We start from the raw sequence: 18120 nt of genomic DNA, 5'->3' as shown, positions 1-18120 counted from the left end.
GATACCATGTTGATTATTTCTTGTGTGTATATTCAATAGGTACCAAGAGAGGAAGTTTTCACTCTTCCTCTATACTTATCAATGGTGCCTCTCCACCAAGGATCACCACCCTTCCCATGTGGCCCTATTAGTTATATTATATTATTATATTATATAATATAATTATATTGTCATATAATATATTATAATTTAATATTAATTTACTCAATAAATACAATTATTAGATTATCAATATCATTATTATATCACAAGAATCATATTGTCGCAACCTTATGTTATTTATGTCGGCCTGAAGGAATCCGACCATAGTTACAATAACATTAACAAAAAGGTGCAAGTTTGTACCTAGAAAGGGATACCTTGATCATTGTTAATGCTCAACTACAATATACCCCAATTGGAAGCTCCAAAAGTGGTTAGGCTGATTTGGGAGTTGGCGGAAACATTTGAAAACTATCAAGTAACACATGTATATAGAGAAAGTAATCACATTGTGGAACGATTTGCCAACATGGCAATCAACACTTCTTGATGTGGAGCTATAGCAGAGGATGATGTGGAGCTTGGGAGCATGATGACTTCAAACTATGAAAACCTTGAGGAAGTGACTATTTGGCTTTTATTCCCAAACATTATAATTGTTGATTTTCTAGGATCGCTGCAAATGTACTAATAATGCCATTGTATTGATTGTGTTCCAAATGCAAATGAAGGCTTATAAATATGAGAGGAGACATGTCTCATAAAGAGACATGTCTCTATGGTTAAACATAACTACTTAACACATTAATATAATAGTATAAATAACCATATATGTAATATATTATTATAGAATAATTTATAATTATTAGATAATAATATATATAATATATCATATTACATATATAATATATATTATATATAAGATTTATCTTAAAGATGATTTACCATCAACAAGGTATCTCATGTTAAAATCAATCCAACAGAAGCTATAACCTTAACAATAATGATATAAAAAATATTGCACATGATTTGATATTTCCCATTGTGGGATGAAGATGGGACATGCGCTTGAAATAGTATGTAGCATAGTAACAAGAATCACGAAGATTCACGCGATTTGATTCAAGCTAGGTATTTTTTATGAATTGGTGAATCGAATCGACGATTTCTTGGCATGAATTGACCTGAATTGGCTGGAAAAATGGGGCAGCCCAATTGGGCAACTTAAAAATGTAAAAAAATACAACTTTTTAAATGATTTTTTTTCACATTCCTCTTTCTTATAACCCTAAAAGGCCTTCTATTTGTTGAGTATGACAAAAAGAGAGGAAAAGTGAGATATACTTGAGCTAGAGCTAGAGTAGATAGACTTGTCTATTCATTTTGTTTACAAATAGACACATGTTTCATGCATAGTTACGGGACTCGGACTTGCCTCTGACTCAGAAAGTCAAAATCCGACTCGGACTCGAACTTGGACTCAACGACCAGACTCGTTAAGGACTCAAAAAATAGAAAAACCCATGAAATTCAAAGATTTTTAAGGATTTTAAGATTTTTTCATGCATCTTTTAGTCAATTAACATCAAATACACAATAATTGAGATAAATAGAAGCTACTTAATACACATACACAATTTTGCATAGATCACATAAGTATAAAAGCGAATTTCTGAAGGAAAAAAATTGAATAACACAATATAAAGTAATAAACATAGTGTCACTATAGTGTCAAATGTCTACAATATTCATGGATTATGAAATCCATGGTATGAAAAGTTCAAAACATATATCAAAATAACTAAAGTGTAGAACAATAGAATACTAAGGCTTATAGTAGCCTATGTCCTATGAATATGCCTAAGGTAAGTCATGAAAGACTGTAGAGCCATCCTTTCTCCCTATGTCTGAGGCTGATTCTCATCGTCATCGTCATCGTCATCGTCATCGTCATCCTCACCCACATAATCCTCATCATCAGACTCAGATCTATCACTCCTAGCCTCAGGGTCCTGCACTCTGTCTCCTCACGCTCTAGCCTCCTGGACTACCATCGCTATTGCCTCAGCCTCTCGATCCACCTGATCAACCCACTCCACGTCTTCATCACTGAAGACAGGATCAACAATCTCTGTGTTCCACTCTGCATGTGGATCAACATCCTCTAATACAATTGGAGCTGTATCAGTGCCCAGGACTTCTCTATGGCAAAGGTGAAGGTTCTAGCGAATAAAGACAAGATCATTCAATTTTTTCACTACCAACCTATTGCACTTTTTCGAGTGTAAATGCTTAAATAGACTCCAATTACGTTCACATTCTGATGCACTAGCTGGCTGGCTCAAGATGCGAATTGCAATCCTCTGTAAATTTGGTACCTTAGTGCCAAACATCTCCCACCATGCATCTGAAACAAGAAAATTTTAAATCAATTCAATTGCTTTGACTTTATCAAATTAAAATGGTAATAGAATTAGAAATTAGGATGTAGAATCAAAGATTTTTACTAGGCATCAATTTTGTTCTATTTTTCTTGCACAACTTCCATGCAAATAAGTCCTCTTGAGTTTTCTTAAACAACTCAGTCTCACGGACTACAATTGTTCCAATTGTTCAATCAGGTGACATTCTCTCTACAACATCATAGAGGCCACTCCACACTGTTGTCCTGCATTTTGTCACCACAAAATGTTGGTAACAGCATGAAACTTTTTCAAGCTAGTTTCGCGTTTCTCTAAGCTTGATTTTTATATTTAATTGTTTAATGTGAATTGATTGATCCATTTCAATTCAAATATCAAATTGTTTTACTGAAGGCCTTCGTCAAGTTTTTTCTAGTTTGCTTTTTGTCGAGCCTTTGCTTGATTTTTGAAGCCTTCACAGTTTGTTCTTTGCTTTTGAGTTTGCGTTTGTTGGTTTTTAGTCTTTTGGTTTTGTTCATGTCATGCCTTTCGTTTTTCCCTTCGATTCGATCTACCCTAGAGGTCAATATTAGTTGTCAGTCAAGAGTTATGCCCATTTTAGTGTCTCAAAAGTGGACATTTTAGGTGCAACAACATGAATTAAAAATATGATGTTATATTATCAATTTGACATTCACTTTTTGAAAAATATAACATTATACTCACTTTTTGTTATGTTTTTAAGTTACTTTTATTTTAAATTTATAACTTAAAGTGACTATAGTGCACTTCATGTTATAATTTTAAGTTGAGTTACTTTTTAATTTTTCACTTCAAGTAACTATATAACTATATAGTTTCATTTTAATTTTTGGTTTTAAAAATCAAATACTTATTTAAATGTTACTTTAAAAGGATATTTATGTATTATATTTCATAATATGATAAATAAATATTGTTTTTGACTCATTTTGTAACATTTTTATAATTTTAAGTGAATTAAATGACTTAAAGGCTTCATAAGTGGACATTTTATATGCAATTACATGTAAAAATTATCAAGTGGACTTTTTATATGCTATTGCATATAAAGTTTACTTTGGTGGACATTTTTTATGTCATTACATCAAAAGATCACCATAAATGGACCTTTTTGATGTCATGACATGAAAAGGGGAGTTTTAATGCTTAAGCATCTAAATAGTGAGATGCATTTTAAAATATGCATTCCCCTCCAAAGGTCTGATTTTCACTTGGAAGTGCATTTTAAAATATGCATTGCACCCCAAAAGGTCCTATTTTCACTTGATGCATATTTTAAAACATGCATTGCACCTAAAAAGGTCCAATTTGGAAGGAAAGCACATTTTAAAATATGCTATGCATCCCAAAAAATCCGATTTTGAAAGGAAAGCATGCATTTGGCCCCCAAGAACCCGATTTTGCCCATAACTTGAGATTTTCTTAGTGGAATTGGATGAAATCTTCTCCATTCAAAACGTTTTTCCTTGGCAATGAATTTCTTTGCATCAAGAGTGGATTTAACATGCTGAAAATTGTTTTTGAAGATCAATCCTAGGGCATGTTTTTGAAGAAAAACTCCAAATACCTTCATTTTTGCTCATAACTTGAGTTTTTCTCAATGGATTTTCATGAGATTTTCTCCAATAGGGTTTTTTTTGCTTAGCCATGGATTTTCCAACATTGAAAATGGACTTACTGTGCTAAAAAATAAATTTTCAAACTCCTTCCAAGGTTTTTGGAAAAATCTTCAAATAAATCCATTTTGAGTGATTTAAATCACGTTTTTGCAAGGAAAAGAGGAGTTTTGGCATCTCCAATTGCAATAAATCTTGGCTCACATTTTTGCATGTAGAAGCCAAAAATGAATTCATTTCATGCCTTTTACGAATCACGTTTTTGCTAAAAACACCCAGAAAATTGGGGTTTTTATCCACTTTTTTGCATTTTGGAGTCACTTTTTTGCGTTTGAATCCATGTATATTCATTTGAGGAAGTCGTTTTTGCATTTAGAAGTCAAAAATGACTCAAAAACATGCATTTTTTGGTCACGTTTTTGCAAAAACGGCCCAGATTTTTGCATAAAAAAGTCATGTTTTTGTTCAAAAAACTCAAAAAAATGGCATTTTTGTCCATACATTTGGATCAAGAGGGGTCGTTTTTGAGTTTTAATGCTTGCTCTTGTCTTTGGAGACCACCTTTTTGGCCTTCTCATGTCAAATTCGACCATTGAATATCCATTACATGCAAGTGCGGAAAAAGTCAAAAAGTTGTTTAAAAATCCGAATTTGAAGGAGATTTGGTCTTCAAGCTAATAGAACTTGCTATTTTGGCTCTCCTTTATTTTTGGCACTTAATCTTCATGTAAGTGGACATTTTCAAGCTTGCTCATCAATTCATGCTTATCTTGCTATTTCCATGCATATTATTGCTTTATGATTGCCATTTGTCCACATATATGCCATGAAAAATGCATTTTGCCTTTAAAAATGATGAAAACTCTCATTTTCACACTATTGGAATTTTCCCAAATTCCAAATTCGAATTTGCATGTTGAAGTGGCTTTCTTCTTGACATGTTTGAGTCTTTTGCTAAAGGTTGTTTTGTGTTTGTTTTTGTGCTTTGTGCTTGCTTGTTGGTTTTCTCCATTTTGGAAGAAATTGCATGTTCTTTCCCAAGAACTTGAGCACGTTTCACTTCACTCCACTTTCCATTTCATGCGAAAGCATCATCACATTCAACATTCCACTTTCCATGTCATTATGCTTTTCATCTCATCCATCATCCGTACCTACATGTAAGCTCATCCTCTATCCACATTCGCATGCCATCTCACTTTTCATTCCTCATTACATTTTGCATTTACATGTAATCCATTTTTTGTGCAATAAAGCCTTGAAAATGCTCACTTTGTAAAAGTCAAAAATCTTCATTTACATGCATTCCCATGCATTCCACTTTCATGTTTCAAAGCATTTCCATGCGCCAAGCACTCTACTTCAAAAAAAAAAAAGGGCTAAAGGTGCTGATGGAAAGTTATTACGAGTTTACATCCGAACATCATCAAGAAAGTTTTCAAAGTGTTAGAGAATCCAGAATGTACCAATCTACAAAGGAGAAATCACGACAACTTGAGCGAGAAAAGCTGGATCACATCAAGTTTCCACATGACAATAGACAATTCATCAAAGTCAAGCTATTAAAAGACGTAACACCGTGGTTATCAAGGGGAATGCAGTGGTACAAAGTACAGGAACCCCTAATCTTGTTATCATCTAAGATTGCATCATCAAGTACAAGGCCCTTTAAAACAATTCATAGAATTGTTTCCTTCTCTTCCGTCTTCTTTCTTCTTCTTTCATATTTGTAGTTGGAGAGGTTGTATTACATGAAGATGTGTAATTGTATGTAATGCGAGTTACATGTGTATGTAAAAGATGTAATGCGAGTTGCACGTGCAGTTGCATGTAACCATATATTTTTTCTTTTAGTTAGACTAGGTCAAAGTTGGTTGAGTTGCTCCTACTTTTTCCTCCACCTTTTTCTCAACTCTCATGCCTATATAAAGGAGTGCCCCCTCATTGTAAAAATCATCTTTTGTTGTATGCAAGAAAGTTCTCCCACATTTGTGCAAGCATAACTTTGATTATGTAGTACGAATTTGGGAGAAAAGTGAATAAAAGAAGGAATTGGATTCGACGCTTTGACTGGAAGCAATTGTGATAGAGCAAATTAGAAAGCTTTGATTGTAATTTGTGCCTATTTTTTTATTCATGTTATTATTGTGTGTTCAATAAAAGAGCATAATGATTTAAGAAGCAATCGGAATCGAAGCTTTGACTAGGAGCAGTTGTGGAAATATATAGCTAGAAGCTTTGTTTGTAGCTTATACTTCTTTCTTAATTCGCAAAATAGTCAAGTATTCTTACTTTTAGGAGTCTTTGTGCCCTAATTGTAAAGCTTGTTCCATGTAAAAGTATGACCGGACTTGGAGCCAAACTGGTACATTTTTAACTAGCCTTTGAGTTAGTGAAGGTTTATTGGTATCACTATTTCCAGCTCTTGATAGAAGTGTAATTAGAGATTCATCCTGCCCATTACTCGCTCCACAAGTAAGTGGATTCTTTCTTGAAAGTTAAGAAGAAAGGATATTGGTAACACTCTGCTTATAAAATCTCTTGACTTCTTGCTTACTTGTTGTTCTCACACGCTGTGGCTGGTTATCCTATTTTGCGATTGGATTTTTACCCAAAATTGTCATTTGCAAAATATCCACCCAACACACACCTCATCATCAGCCTTGAAATGTGGGCTGAATTGGTATGTTGGATTAAGGAAGTGAGCTGCTGCATGTATAGGCCTGTGAAGTAGATTGTGCAATGTCTATCAATGACATCCCATATAGGCCCATATCTATCTTGATTCCTGGCAAAAAAAGAGCAAATGGCCTCCTTCACCCTATCCATGCCCTCATAAATGTAGCCCATTGAGGGCTTCTCTCCATTAGCAGTTCGTAGGAGAATAACAAGCAGCTTTACAAACTGCAATCATTATGAAAGTTGGAAGAGAAACAATCAGCTTCAGTTTTTTTCTTTAAAACATGAACAATAATTTATAACATAATTTCATAAACAAAAAAACTTGAAATGAGGACAAAAAGGAAAATTACTGTCACAATATCAGTGATCGGTATCCAAAAGGAAGCCTCATCAAAAACACGATCAGCTGCATCAATCCCTACAATGGTCTTTGCATATGATGATGCAATCCACTCCTCACTAACGAACATGTGTTTCAAACCTCCCTTTGAATTAAGCAAAGATTTCAATGTGAGAAAATTGGTTGCAAATCTAGTACCCTTGGATGAGACAACTCCTTTTGGTCAGTGTATTTTCTCATGAGGTTGAGGACCCATGTATGATTATATATGTATTTGCATACACTCCTTCCTTGCTCTATAATTGTTTTTATCGAAGGGAGTTTACCAAGATCCTCTAACATGAGGTCAATGCAGTGAGCAACACAAGGGGTTCAAAATATGTGAGAGTGTCTCTCCATAAGAAGCTTTCCTGCAGCAAGATAATTTGTTGCATTATCTGTAACTATTTGCACCACATTCTCCTCACCCACGTCCTTTATCACTTCATCCATTACCTCACAAAGATATTCAATATTCTTTGTTTTTCTTGAGGCATCAATTGATTTCAAAAAAACCGTGACACTTGAAAAAAAAAGAAACAAATTAGTATAATGATCAATGATGAATCATAATTTATAAACTTAATCACTTAAGTACAAGTTCTACTTCTAAATTTTTTATGTCTAAGTACAATTACCTGATGAGGAGACAAGAAAGTTGAGGAGTGTTCTACTCCTTCTATGGGTCCAACCATTAGTCATGATGGTGCAACCCTTTGTCTTCCACACCTCACGTTGCTCCTTGATTGCACCTTCTACATCAACCACCCTTTGGGTCAAAATAGGGCCTCCTAGCTCGTCACCACTAGGGGCTTTGAACCTCGGACCACAAACAGTAACAACATCGATTGCAATTTGCCAATAAGGGGACCTGAAACAAATTAAATAAAATTTTTAAGTTAAACAAATTTGTATTTACAGTTAAATTTGAAAACAAAATACAAATTAAAATAAGCAAAATAAGCATATTATTGTCTCTTGAAAGTTGACACTTGAAAGCAAGAAAAGACATAAATTAAAATTAAAATAAATAAGCACCTTGCTGCATTGAATGAAATGTTGTTGTAGATGAAGAAGTCTCCAAGTGCCAATTTTGCATCTTCTCCTTGTTCCAACCAATGCTCTCAAGCAATGGTTGCACACCTGGAGTCGTGTGTGGAACAAACATGGAATCAAGTGTTGATCTTTGCTTACGAATGTGAGGCCCAATGGTCACACTCGTAGAAGTAGTGGCATCCGTAGGTGGAGTAGGGTATAATGGACAGTGAAAACTAAAATATCCATGTAGTCAGATATTATAATCTAGGAGATAGGTAAGTTGGAGGGCATACAATGATTTTGTAAATATGGCTGAAAGCCAATTACATTATGTAATTTTTTGAAATCAGAAATATTAATCTAAATGGGTGTAGCTCCTTAGCTGCTTTTGAATGATAATGTTTTTTGATAGTAAAATAGTTATCAGTGTACTTTATTATTTAACAATATCATGTATTTAGATTTTTTATAAATATAATTATTTTAAAATTAAAGAAAGCTTTTTGGAAAACTTTAAAATCCTAAATCTTAATCCAAAGATATGAATTGTAACAATTTATAAACACCCTGCAAAATCAGGGAACAAGAAATACTAAAGTATAAATTGTAACGATCCCTGCAAAGTAGGGGGCCAAGAAATACTTGTCTATGTACCAAAGAGAACTGAAAATGCTTGGCTAAATTTTTGTGCCACAAAGACAATTTATGCACTTATTTTGGGTACCCTGAAAGGCATGATAAAGGATTTTGAGCACCTTGCAATCTTCTCCAGAAGACTCGTGACCAGAAATGTGAGGGCCTATTATGTGTCCACTATGCAATCAAGAGCTCTTGGTCAAACTGCTCAAGAGTTGGTGTTCAGATTATGCCATGTAGCAAGTCGGCAATAATAGCTTCCGACAAGGTGAAAGGAGGAAAGATAATAGTTTTAGGACTGCTAGACTGACTTGTACGTTTTTATTGCTGAGGATTGGTCATGGATCTAACATGAGGGTATTCATCTAGCCTTACAAATTCCCACTCACTTTAGGCATACATTTATAGTTTCATTTTGTTAGGAATATTGCATAATAGGATGCATATAATTATTATTTGTTATAGTTTGTTAAATCAGTTATTAGAATAGTGGTACATATTGAGTCGGTAAACACAACTCAATATTTGTTGGAAGTTGTTTGAGGAGCTACCCATAAAATAGGAAATAAGAATCCTTTTCACATGGATGTAATTCGTGTAATGAGCAACGAAATAAAATTGCAATATTATTCTATGCACTTAGAAGTTCAATATGGTATCAGATCAAGGTCAAGGTAAAGATAACGGCTGATGGAATTCGGAACAAGTCCTCTTGACACAGCTCTTATAATAAGTTTCTTAAGATGGATACCAAGATAGGCAATTGATTGTACAGTTATAAATGGATACCAAGATGGGTTTTTTAAGTGGTTAGTGGTGTCCATTGGCCTCGCAAATGCACTAGCCACCTCTATATGACTAATTAATGTTGTGTTAGTTGTTATGAAGAGTTTGTCATCATCCATTCAGGTGACATTCTATTTTTCCTTAACACTTAGAACCTACATCCCCAGCACTTGGAACATGTTCCAGGCATAATTCAGCAGAAAAAGACTACATTCTATTTTCTTTAACACCTTGAACCTACATCCCCAGCACTTGGAACATGTTGCAGGCATAATTCAGCAGAAAAAGATGACATTCTATTTTCTTTAACACCTTGAACCTATATTACCAGCACTTGGAACATGTTCCAGGCATAATTCAGCAGAACACATGCATCCAATCCTGCACAAATGTTCTATTTGTCACACCCATAGCTTATTGTGGACTTCAAATAAATGATCACGGAATTAGGTGAGATCCTAAAATGATTGTAAAATTTTGTCATAACAAATGCACTAGCCAGAGGAAGCATCTGAGCTAGATCAAAGCCCAGATCCCGTTGAAGCACTCATTGATGAGCCAGTTACATCAGTCTGAAATTTATTAGCAACACCCCCATAGTTTCTATAGGGATTAAGTTTAGTTTGTTGTGGAACCTATTGCTTATAAACATAGTTTGCAAACTCTCTGATTACCCTCAGAGTTGCAATGTCTTTTGAGTATGCTAATCTACAATTGCATGCTGCTGAAAATATTAACACTTACTGTTCGCAGTTCTGATTGCTCAATATTATGTCCATCTTCTATTAAAAGTTAAAACTGAAAAGAAATACACCTCATTGGAATAAAATTTCATAAAAGAGACCCTGTATGCATCATGATTAAATTTAGAGTATGCACTCATTAACTAGACACGTGTACTATGATTTTATCGACAAAAGAGGTGTCTAACCAAAGCTCCAACATTGTTTGACTGAACAATCAAGTAGTCCGACTATTAACCAACCTAGTCTAACAATTTGCAACACCTAATCAAAGTAGTTGAGACTAATTTACATGCAAAAAATCACTCAAGTCTCTAATTTTTTTGTGCTAATCTCAAAGAAGACTCCCCACATAACTGAGCTTTGTTCTCCTATTTAACTACATCCTCTTAATGCTAATTCCTATGTTTTGTGTAGGTCCGTCTCTTCCGCTAACACTGTTTTCACTTGTGACATCACTATGAGAACACCAGTTGATCAACTTAAGATTAAAATGAGCACACTGCTTATTTTCATGGAAATTGTTTTCCACCAATCCAAGCCTCACAACATCTCAAACATCCCCTTAGACAAGGCCGTCATAAAATATTCATTCTTGTGAGTCCAAGGGAACATGCTTGAGTACAGCTGCTCCCTTCTGAACTTTGTGGTTGAGGAAATGATACTATATGTTTATATTCTTAGAGCAATTATAAAACACTGGACTCTTCTAGAGCTTGATGCTACTTTCTTTGTTAGTGCACAACTGTTGGCTTGCAACTAGCAGGAAAGGCTGTCAAGTACCTTGCCTCTACCGAACACAATGCTATTGCTGCTTGCTTCCTGCTGAATCAGGATATCATATCTAGCCCAAAGCTGAAGCAAAAAAAATGAGGTGCTTGTGTGCCACTAGAATCACTTTTCCAGTCTGATTAAAAAATGTGACATTGACTCTCTATCTCCTACAAATCTCAACTCATAATGAAGTGTTCCATCAAGTATCGAAGCACATGCTTTGCAGTGGTCCAGTGATAGGTGTCAACTGTCAACTCAATGATGAATTGACTCAATGTATTCATTACAATTTATAAAATAAGATTCAAGTCAAACATTGACCAAATATGATAATTCTTATACATGGTCATTGTAGAGTGACGAACTTATAAGGAATGTGGGGTCAAGATATAACAGTATGAGGGCAACAAAGATATTTCCTGGGTAGTTAAAGAACTCAAAATAGCTAACTCTTAGTTTTCTTCAAAGATGTGTCTGGTTTTTTATGATTTTATCCAATGAAATGTTCATGAACACAAAAAAGAGTGGTGGAGGTAAATGGCATTTCAACGGAAGTATAATATTTTTTTAATGCTTGTGGGGTTACTGAGTAAACGACCATGTTGTCTCTAGTTACTTTGTGCACATTTAAATAGCACAGTGAAAGAAACAAGGCATCATTTCAAAAAAGCAGTAAGTCCAGCCTAGGTTTGCCTAGGGCATGACCTTGCTGTTCCAGGGATATGTTGCAAGCTCAGACTCGACTTAGGCTTGGAAGACCAAAAAATTTCAACTTGGAAAAAACATAATTATTATTAAAAAACTGCTATATAAGTGTATCAAACGAGTCTAGTGGGGGTCTGGGCGCAATGCACCTATCAGTATTAAGCGGTGGTGTCCCTTGTGGTCCAAAGGCAGTGCACCTCACAGGGTTTTGGGACAGCCCCAGCCACGAAAGATCCAAATAAAAGTCTTTGAAATCACACACCTTCGTGGCATACGACATTTTTCATATTTTTTAAGATGAAAAACTTTACATTTTCACTAGAATACCCAAATGTGAGAGATTCGTGTGGTTTCACTGCGTTATGCTGCATTTTTTGCCATGTTTTTTCTGTGTATGGTTACCTTGTTCTGCATTTGGAATAAAACATTTCGGCACACTCGCCGAGTTTCAGCAAGTGCTCATTGAGTTTGGAGACTGACTCACCAAATACTTGGCCAACTGGGACAATTAGTTTCTCTTGGGAGGCAATTTCGTATACTATGATTTGTGTTACATAGGTCCTAGACATACTACGAGTACCTGAGACAGAAGGGCTGTGCCATGAGTGAACCTAGGCAAGATCTGTGCCTGTACCCATATCCATTGTATTTGGTACAGTGATGACACACAAAACATAACCCAGTACACACAAAACATGACCCATTAACATAGCTTAAATACACACCCATACATGTATTTATATGCTGGAATGTATTGTAGTGGAGGATCTTTGCATCCTGGATTGAAGATACTTCTACACTTGCATCCATGCTGTTGAAAACATAGCTATTTTATAATGTATCATTTTGCTAGAGAATGCAGCCACATTCACAAATAATTCAAGTAGTGAAATGGTTCACAATATTGCTACTGTTTACAGTAGCAAGAGGGTATCAATAATGAAAATTATGTAATGTTCCTTTCTTGGTTCACCTTATACATTGCCCTAAATTCACAAATCCAAAATGAAACAAATAGGAAAATATGGTTGGACATATAATCCTCACCCATGAATATGATGAGATATCAACTTGCGACCAGATTAGATAATAATGTAGATATAACTCATGATATACTTCCTATTCTTTAGGCTCATTCAGAGTTGGTTCTCACCGCCTCTGGGGTCGGACTGATCACCATATGGATCGGGCTGATAGGGTTTGTCAGTTGTGTACTTTGGCAGAGGTTGAGACTCAGATCCACTTCATATTTTGATGTCCTCTTTACTATGAGATCAGAGGGAGATTTTACTGCCTTTTCAAAGAGTGTTCTCTTTTGATGTTCTTCAGTTATATTGATCAGCGGTGTCTTGCACTTTATCTTCAAGAGGCCACCCATCTTTGAGAGATTACCTTGTAGTCTTTTATACCTCGGGTGTACTTCGGACCAGCTCATTACTGCCTTTTTCTCTCCCCTGTCTCCCCCACGGGGTTTGAAAAGGTCTTCTAGTACTTCTCATTCCAGATCGGGTAGACATTGCACCAGTCTCTCCAAGCAGTGACAGTCATACAGCGGCTCTACACGGCATTCTAAGACTATGGATAGCTCACGGGTTTACCCCTCTATTACTGATTTCTTTGTGACAAGGAAGGACCATTAGTCCTTACCTTGTTTTCTTTCTTGTTTTGTGTATTGCTTTCGTTTTTGTTTTGCCACCGTTTGGTGCTTTTGCTTTAACCAGCTCTTCTGTTTGTATGCTCAGACCCATAAACCTTGTTGGTTTTTCGTGGACATTAATATTATCTTATCTTATCTAGGGTATAAAATATATATATCGATCTACACAAAAATCAAAGATTATGCAGGAGTAAAACCATAACAAGGATTATGATAGAAGACATGGTGCGGTGCTCCGAGAATCCTTTACTCTTAGGCCCAACAACAAGACCTTTTGCTTTTTGGCCACATGGTCCTTGACCATCTTTACGAGGCGATGCCTAGTGAAGTTCCCTCCATCATTCTTGCTGATTGTGGGATTGGTAGGGGAGACTGCAATAAGGTGCCCCTTAATATGACCCTCAACTGTAGACCCAACAGCAGGACCTTATCCTCTGCCTATATGGTTTTTAACTGTCTTCTTGTGGTTGTATACATAGTGACGAATCTTTCACTATCCCCCCTTGATAATCAGATATATATATATATATATATATATATATATATATATATATTCTCGTCTATATATAATAATAAATGCATATGTATATCTATTCTTTCAGATGATAAGAATAACGAGATAATAAATGGGTCATTCTGCTGTATTCATGATTGCCTTGGCTATATATTTGGTTGTCCCTGCTGTAGGTTTGATGCTCTTTATTAAATGATATCTCTTCGACTGGGCTGGAAGTTTGTAACCCATTGGATGAGAAGTGTTCTTTCATGAAGGCACACCTACGGAATAAGAGATTGCACCTCTTCAACCACCTTATTAACTGCTGTTTGTTTATTATGTGAATGGCTGTTAATATAACTGCTTCAGTGATTGTTATATGTTCTAATAACTGCTTGTTAGTATAATCACTGTTAATTGAGGGAGTCTCCACTATTAAGGTGGTAACTGCTGTCATTAAGGAGCCACACTGATTGAAATAGTCATTATCTTCAGCCATTTGTTATAAGCACTGCCGTCTTAATCAGATGCATTCATTGCTGCTCATTAAGATCTGTAAATACCAAATTCAAAATTGTGATGTCTTATTAATAATACAGTTTTTAGATAATTTGATTTTGAAATATTTCCTTCGGTGTTTATGCTGGATTGACATCTAAGGGAATATGAGTCCATGCCTATTAATAAGGATTAAGATCTGCAATTCTTCCTAGCACTGAGGGGACATGACAATTTATACATAGAAGAACCGTAGCACCTAGTGATTCTTAGTGGGTCAGATCCAAAGCAGATTTCTTTTTACCAGCACAATGCTCATAACCACACTATGGTTTGAAGGATTATTGTGCTTATTAACTAAATATAAAAAAGCTGAAAGTAAATAATAAATTTGATAATAATAGAATAATAGATCTTCAAGTTCCACCATTTATCGTAGGATTCTTGTGCAAAACATTCTTTCTTGGTCTGAAAAACAAGAGGTCAACAATACAGTCTGTTATCTTTCACCTTTTTTCGTGTAAATCACTTTTTTATCATGGTCATCTTCCTTTTCTTTGTTGCTTCTCTAGAACCTGGTTTTAGAGCCAAGTTTGGCAGATTCTTCTTATTAGGTGCTGATTGCTGGAGGGCTTATTTTTAGAAGAAGAAATGTATAAAGTACTGATTTTTGAATGAAATACAGCCTTTTAAAATACATTGACATTTTTTGTCCGTGTTCTAACCGCTTCCTTAAAATACCTTTTTTAATAACTAATAGAAGGATAGGATCATAGGAGTAATTGCAGTCTTATTCAACATCATTCCTTTATTAATTTCCGCAGTGTTGAGGGGTGATTAGCAATTATGTTGAATTTTAAGAGTTGGTTAGATCCTTTACAGTTCAAGCTCAAAAGAACTAACGCACAGATTTTTATAAAATTTTGCTGGATTTTCCAAAAACATGTTTTCTCAAACTTTAGAGTAGACTAGAAAAGTCCTCCTATTTTAAGCTTATCAATCTCAGTATCAAGACAACAGAATGCTATTTTGCATTGAATTTGATTTCATTCTTAACTGCGAAGCTCAATTTGCAGAACAGATGACAATATTATTTCCATTGCATTTATGGCTAAGAAGCTGGATTCGTCCCCTGCTTCCCAGATTCGTGTTTGGGTTCGCTGCGAGCCCAGGCAGGGACCTTATTTTGGACTGTGGGTTCGCCCGGGTCCTTGCTGGAGCGAACCCGGGAGGACCTGGGGCAGTAGGGTCCAAAATGTGAAATAAAACAACTTTAAAGAGTGTTTTTTATTAATTTATTTTTAATGCAACTCTAAAAGGAACCTAATAAAAAACATTTTACTCATCTAATCTCTCATGTTGAGGAGGATGGTGATGATATAACAGCATCTGGGACTTGTGGAACCAATTTGGATTCCAATGACGAGGATCTAGATATAGTTGCAGCCAGGGATGAAGCCATTGATCCCTCATTTTTTAATGATCCATTTCATCCTTGAAGGGGGCCATTTGATACTATGATCATTGATAAACTACTAAACACTTGCCATCTATCATTATGATTCAAACTTTATTATTTGATGAACTGGTCTATGTTTTGCAATATAGTAATTCAATGTATGATTTTCTTTACAATCCTAAAGCTAGACTAATGAGCGAGTATTTAATGTTTATCTTTGACATTTGGCACTGATCAATGATCAAGCACCAATTATTCATGCTGTGAAATGACTTTGTTTTGCAACTATGCATGTCTCTCTTGTGTGCATTCATCATAGTTCAATGTGTTGAACCCTTTTGGAGTCTAAAGAGAGGATGTGAGTGGGATCTCTGATGGTCTTCCTTTCAGTTGAGAATATTGGGATTTTTTAAAATTTAAATCCAGATTTTTTTTTTGACAATCAATGTAGCTTTTTTGTGGACCTCAATTGTGGGATATGTTGTTTCTCATGGGCACAAAACATTATAATGTTGCCAAATATAACTCCTGGGAAAATTTGTGTGATACTTGATTGTAATTCAGAATACCAAATTCTGATCAAAGGTATTGGTTGGCAAATTATTGCATTCTTATTATTCTCCCAAACAGGATTTTCATATTGATTGGTTTATGGTTTCTATTCTTCAGGATAGGAGTCACTAAACATGGAATTTGGTTATTTGTTAGTTACATTATTCCAAATGGATGTTGATGATGTTTTCATTTCAAACATACAAGTATATTGATTTAAAGTATCATTATCCATTTCTGTTAATCTGTCATGCAGAGAGAAGATGGAATATCATTGGTTTGTGATGCTATACGATCTGGAATCTTCAACGATCTAGGAAGTGGCAGTAATGTGGACGTATGTGTAATCACAAAGGTTGGGATGTGAAAGCCTGGCTAGAAAAGAGGTTTCTTGAAAGTGAAATTTATTCTAAGTTTGGAAAAACTTATTTATCAGAATTTCGCTGTTATTAAATTTTGGTGGCAACAATAACAGGGTCAAACAGAATATCTGCGCAATCATCAACTGCCAAATCCACGAACATATGTTAGCTCAAGAGGTTACTCATTTGCAAAAGGACATACTGGTTAGTAACTTTTGCTGTTGTTCGTAATACATATGTTGTCCATGTTCAAAGTGTTCAATCAGTTGGTTCCCAATTGTAGTTTTTAAAATACTCATGTAGATCTTTTACATAGTCTTAACCAATTAACTTTGCCTATTGGTTCCTTGAAGGTTTGACATACTTAGAATTATAAATAAGTTTGTTTCAACTTTTTGAGTGCAAAAATTAATTAATTTATAGAAATGATGCAAACTAATAAGAATGAGAATTTTAAATGAAACTTTTAGAATATCGACATTTTAGATATTAGCATCGTGGTATAACACTAAATAACTACAATCAATCGTGAGTAATCATGGCCTACCACATCATTCAAGAAGTGGTTTGGTATTCTTTTGATTTGGCTTATTTATACTTAAAAGGGAATGATCAATGGAGTTTTGAAATGGTGGACATGGGTATGGGTTTGGGGGAGAGGAAACCATGAGCGTGAGTTTGAGAACAGCCGTGAAAATACAAGGTAGTTAAAAAATTAGTTATACAAGAATATACATAAGAAAATGCAGTTTATCTAAGGCTCTACTGATTGATATAAATTTAAACAACTGCCAAACACTGTGTCAGTTGAACCAACATTGAACAGTGCATTGAAAATCCCTAATATTAATATCATAGTTCAAAGAGAACCAACTCAGCCAAACTTGGCAAACTCATACTTGACTTGACTTGGCAATATGTTGGTAAATCTTGGTAGAACTTTCTGAAATTTTAGCAAATTTTTCAAAGTGAAAAATAAAAAAACACATATTTATAAAAATCTTAGAAATTAAGCGTAATAAATTCATGACAATTTTTTTGAAGATAATAAACAATTTTTAGTCATATGATCATAAATCTCCAACTTTATTATCACAATAGCTAGAATTCCATAAGTTTCCATACACACCATATTGGCAGGTGGCTTTACAATGTCTGCGGCTTCTCCTTGAAATATGAATTTTGTTGTGTTTTAGATTTCTGGAAACAATAAAATACATGTTTTTGGTAATAACAAATATTTGACATTCTCCTACATTAATTAAGAGTGCAGTAGTTTGTATGCTTTCAAGATGTGTGAGTTACACTGTT

At 34.9% G+C, this 18120-nt stretch overlaps 1 protein-coding gene across 2 annotated transcripts in view; it reads left to right on the top strand.

The window, feature by feature from the left end:
- The window catches only part of LOC149533383 (proteasome subunit beta type-7-B-like), a 75308-nt gene that overhangs the window by 55686 nt on the left and 1502 nt on the right, over positions 1-18120 (top strand). For both annotated transcript variants that reach the window (XM_089803432.1, XM_089803433.1), the window contains exons 7-8: positions 16704-16802; positions 16923-17013. In XM_089803432.1, coding sequence (XP_089659558.1) covers positions 16704-16802; positions 16923-17013 — 190 coding nt within the window. The remainder of the gene's footprint in view (positions 1-16703; positions 16803-16922; positions 17014-18120) is intronic.

This window comes from Cupressus sempervirens, chromosome 10, assembly GCF_028749045.1.
Source record: "Cupressus sempervirens isolate cs-2001-9-10 chromosome 10, ASM2874904v1, whole genome shotgun sequence".
Lineage (NCBI taxonomy): Eukaryota > Viridiplantae > Streptophyta > Pinopsida > Cupressales > Cupressaceae > Cupressus > Cupressus sempervirens.
Note: the sequence above shows the minus strand (reverse complement) of the source record. Positions and strands in the feature narration are given on the sequence as shown.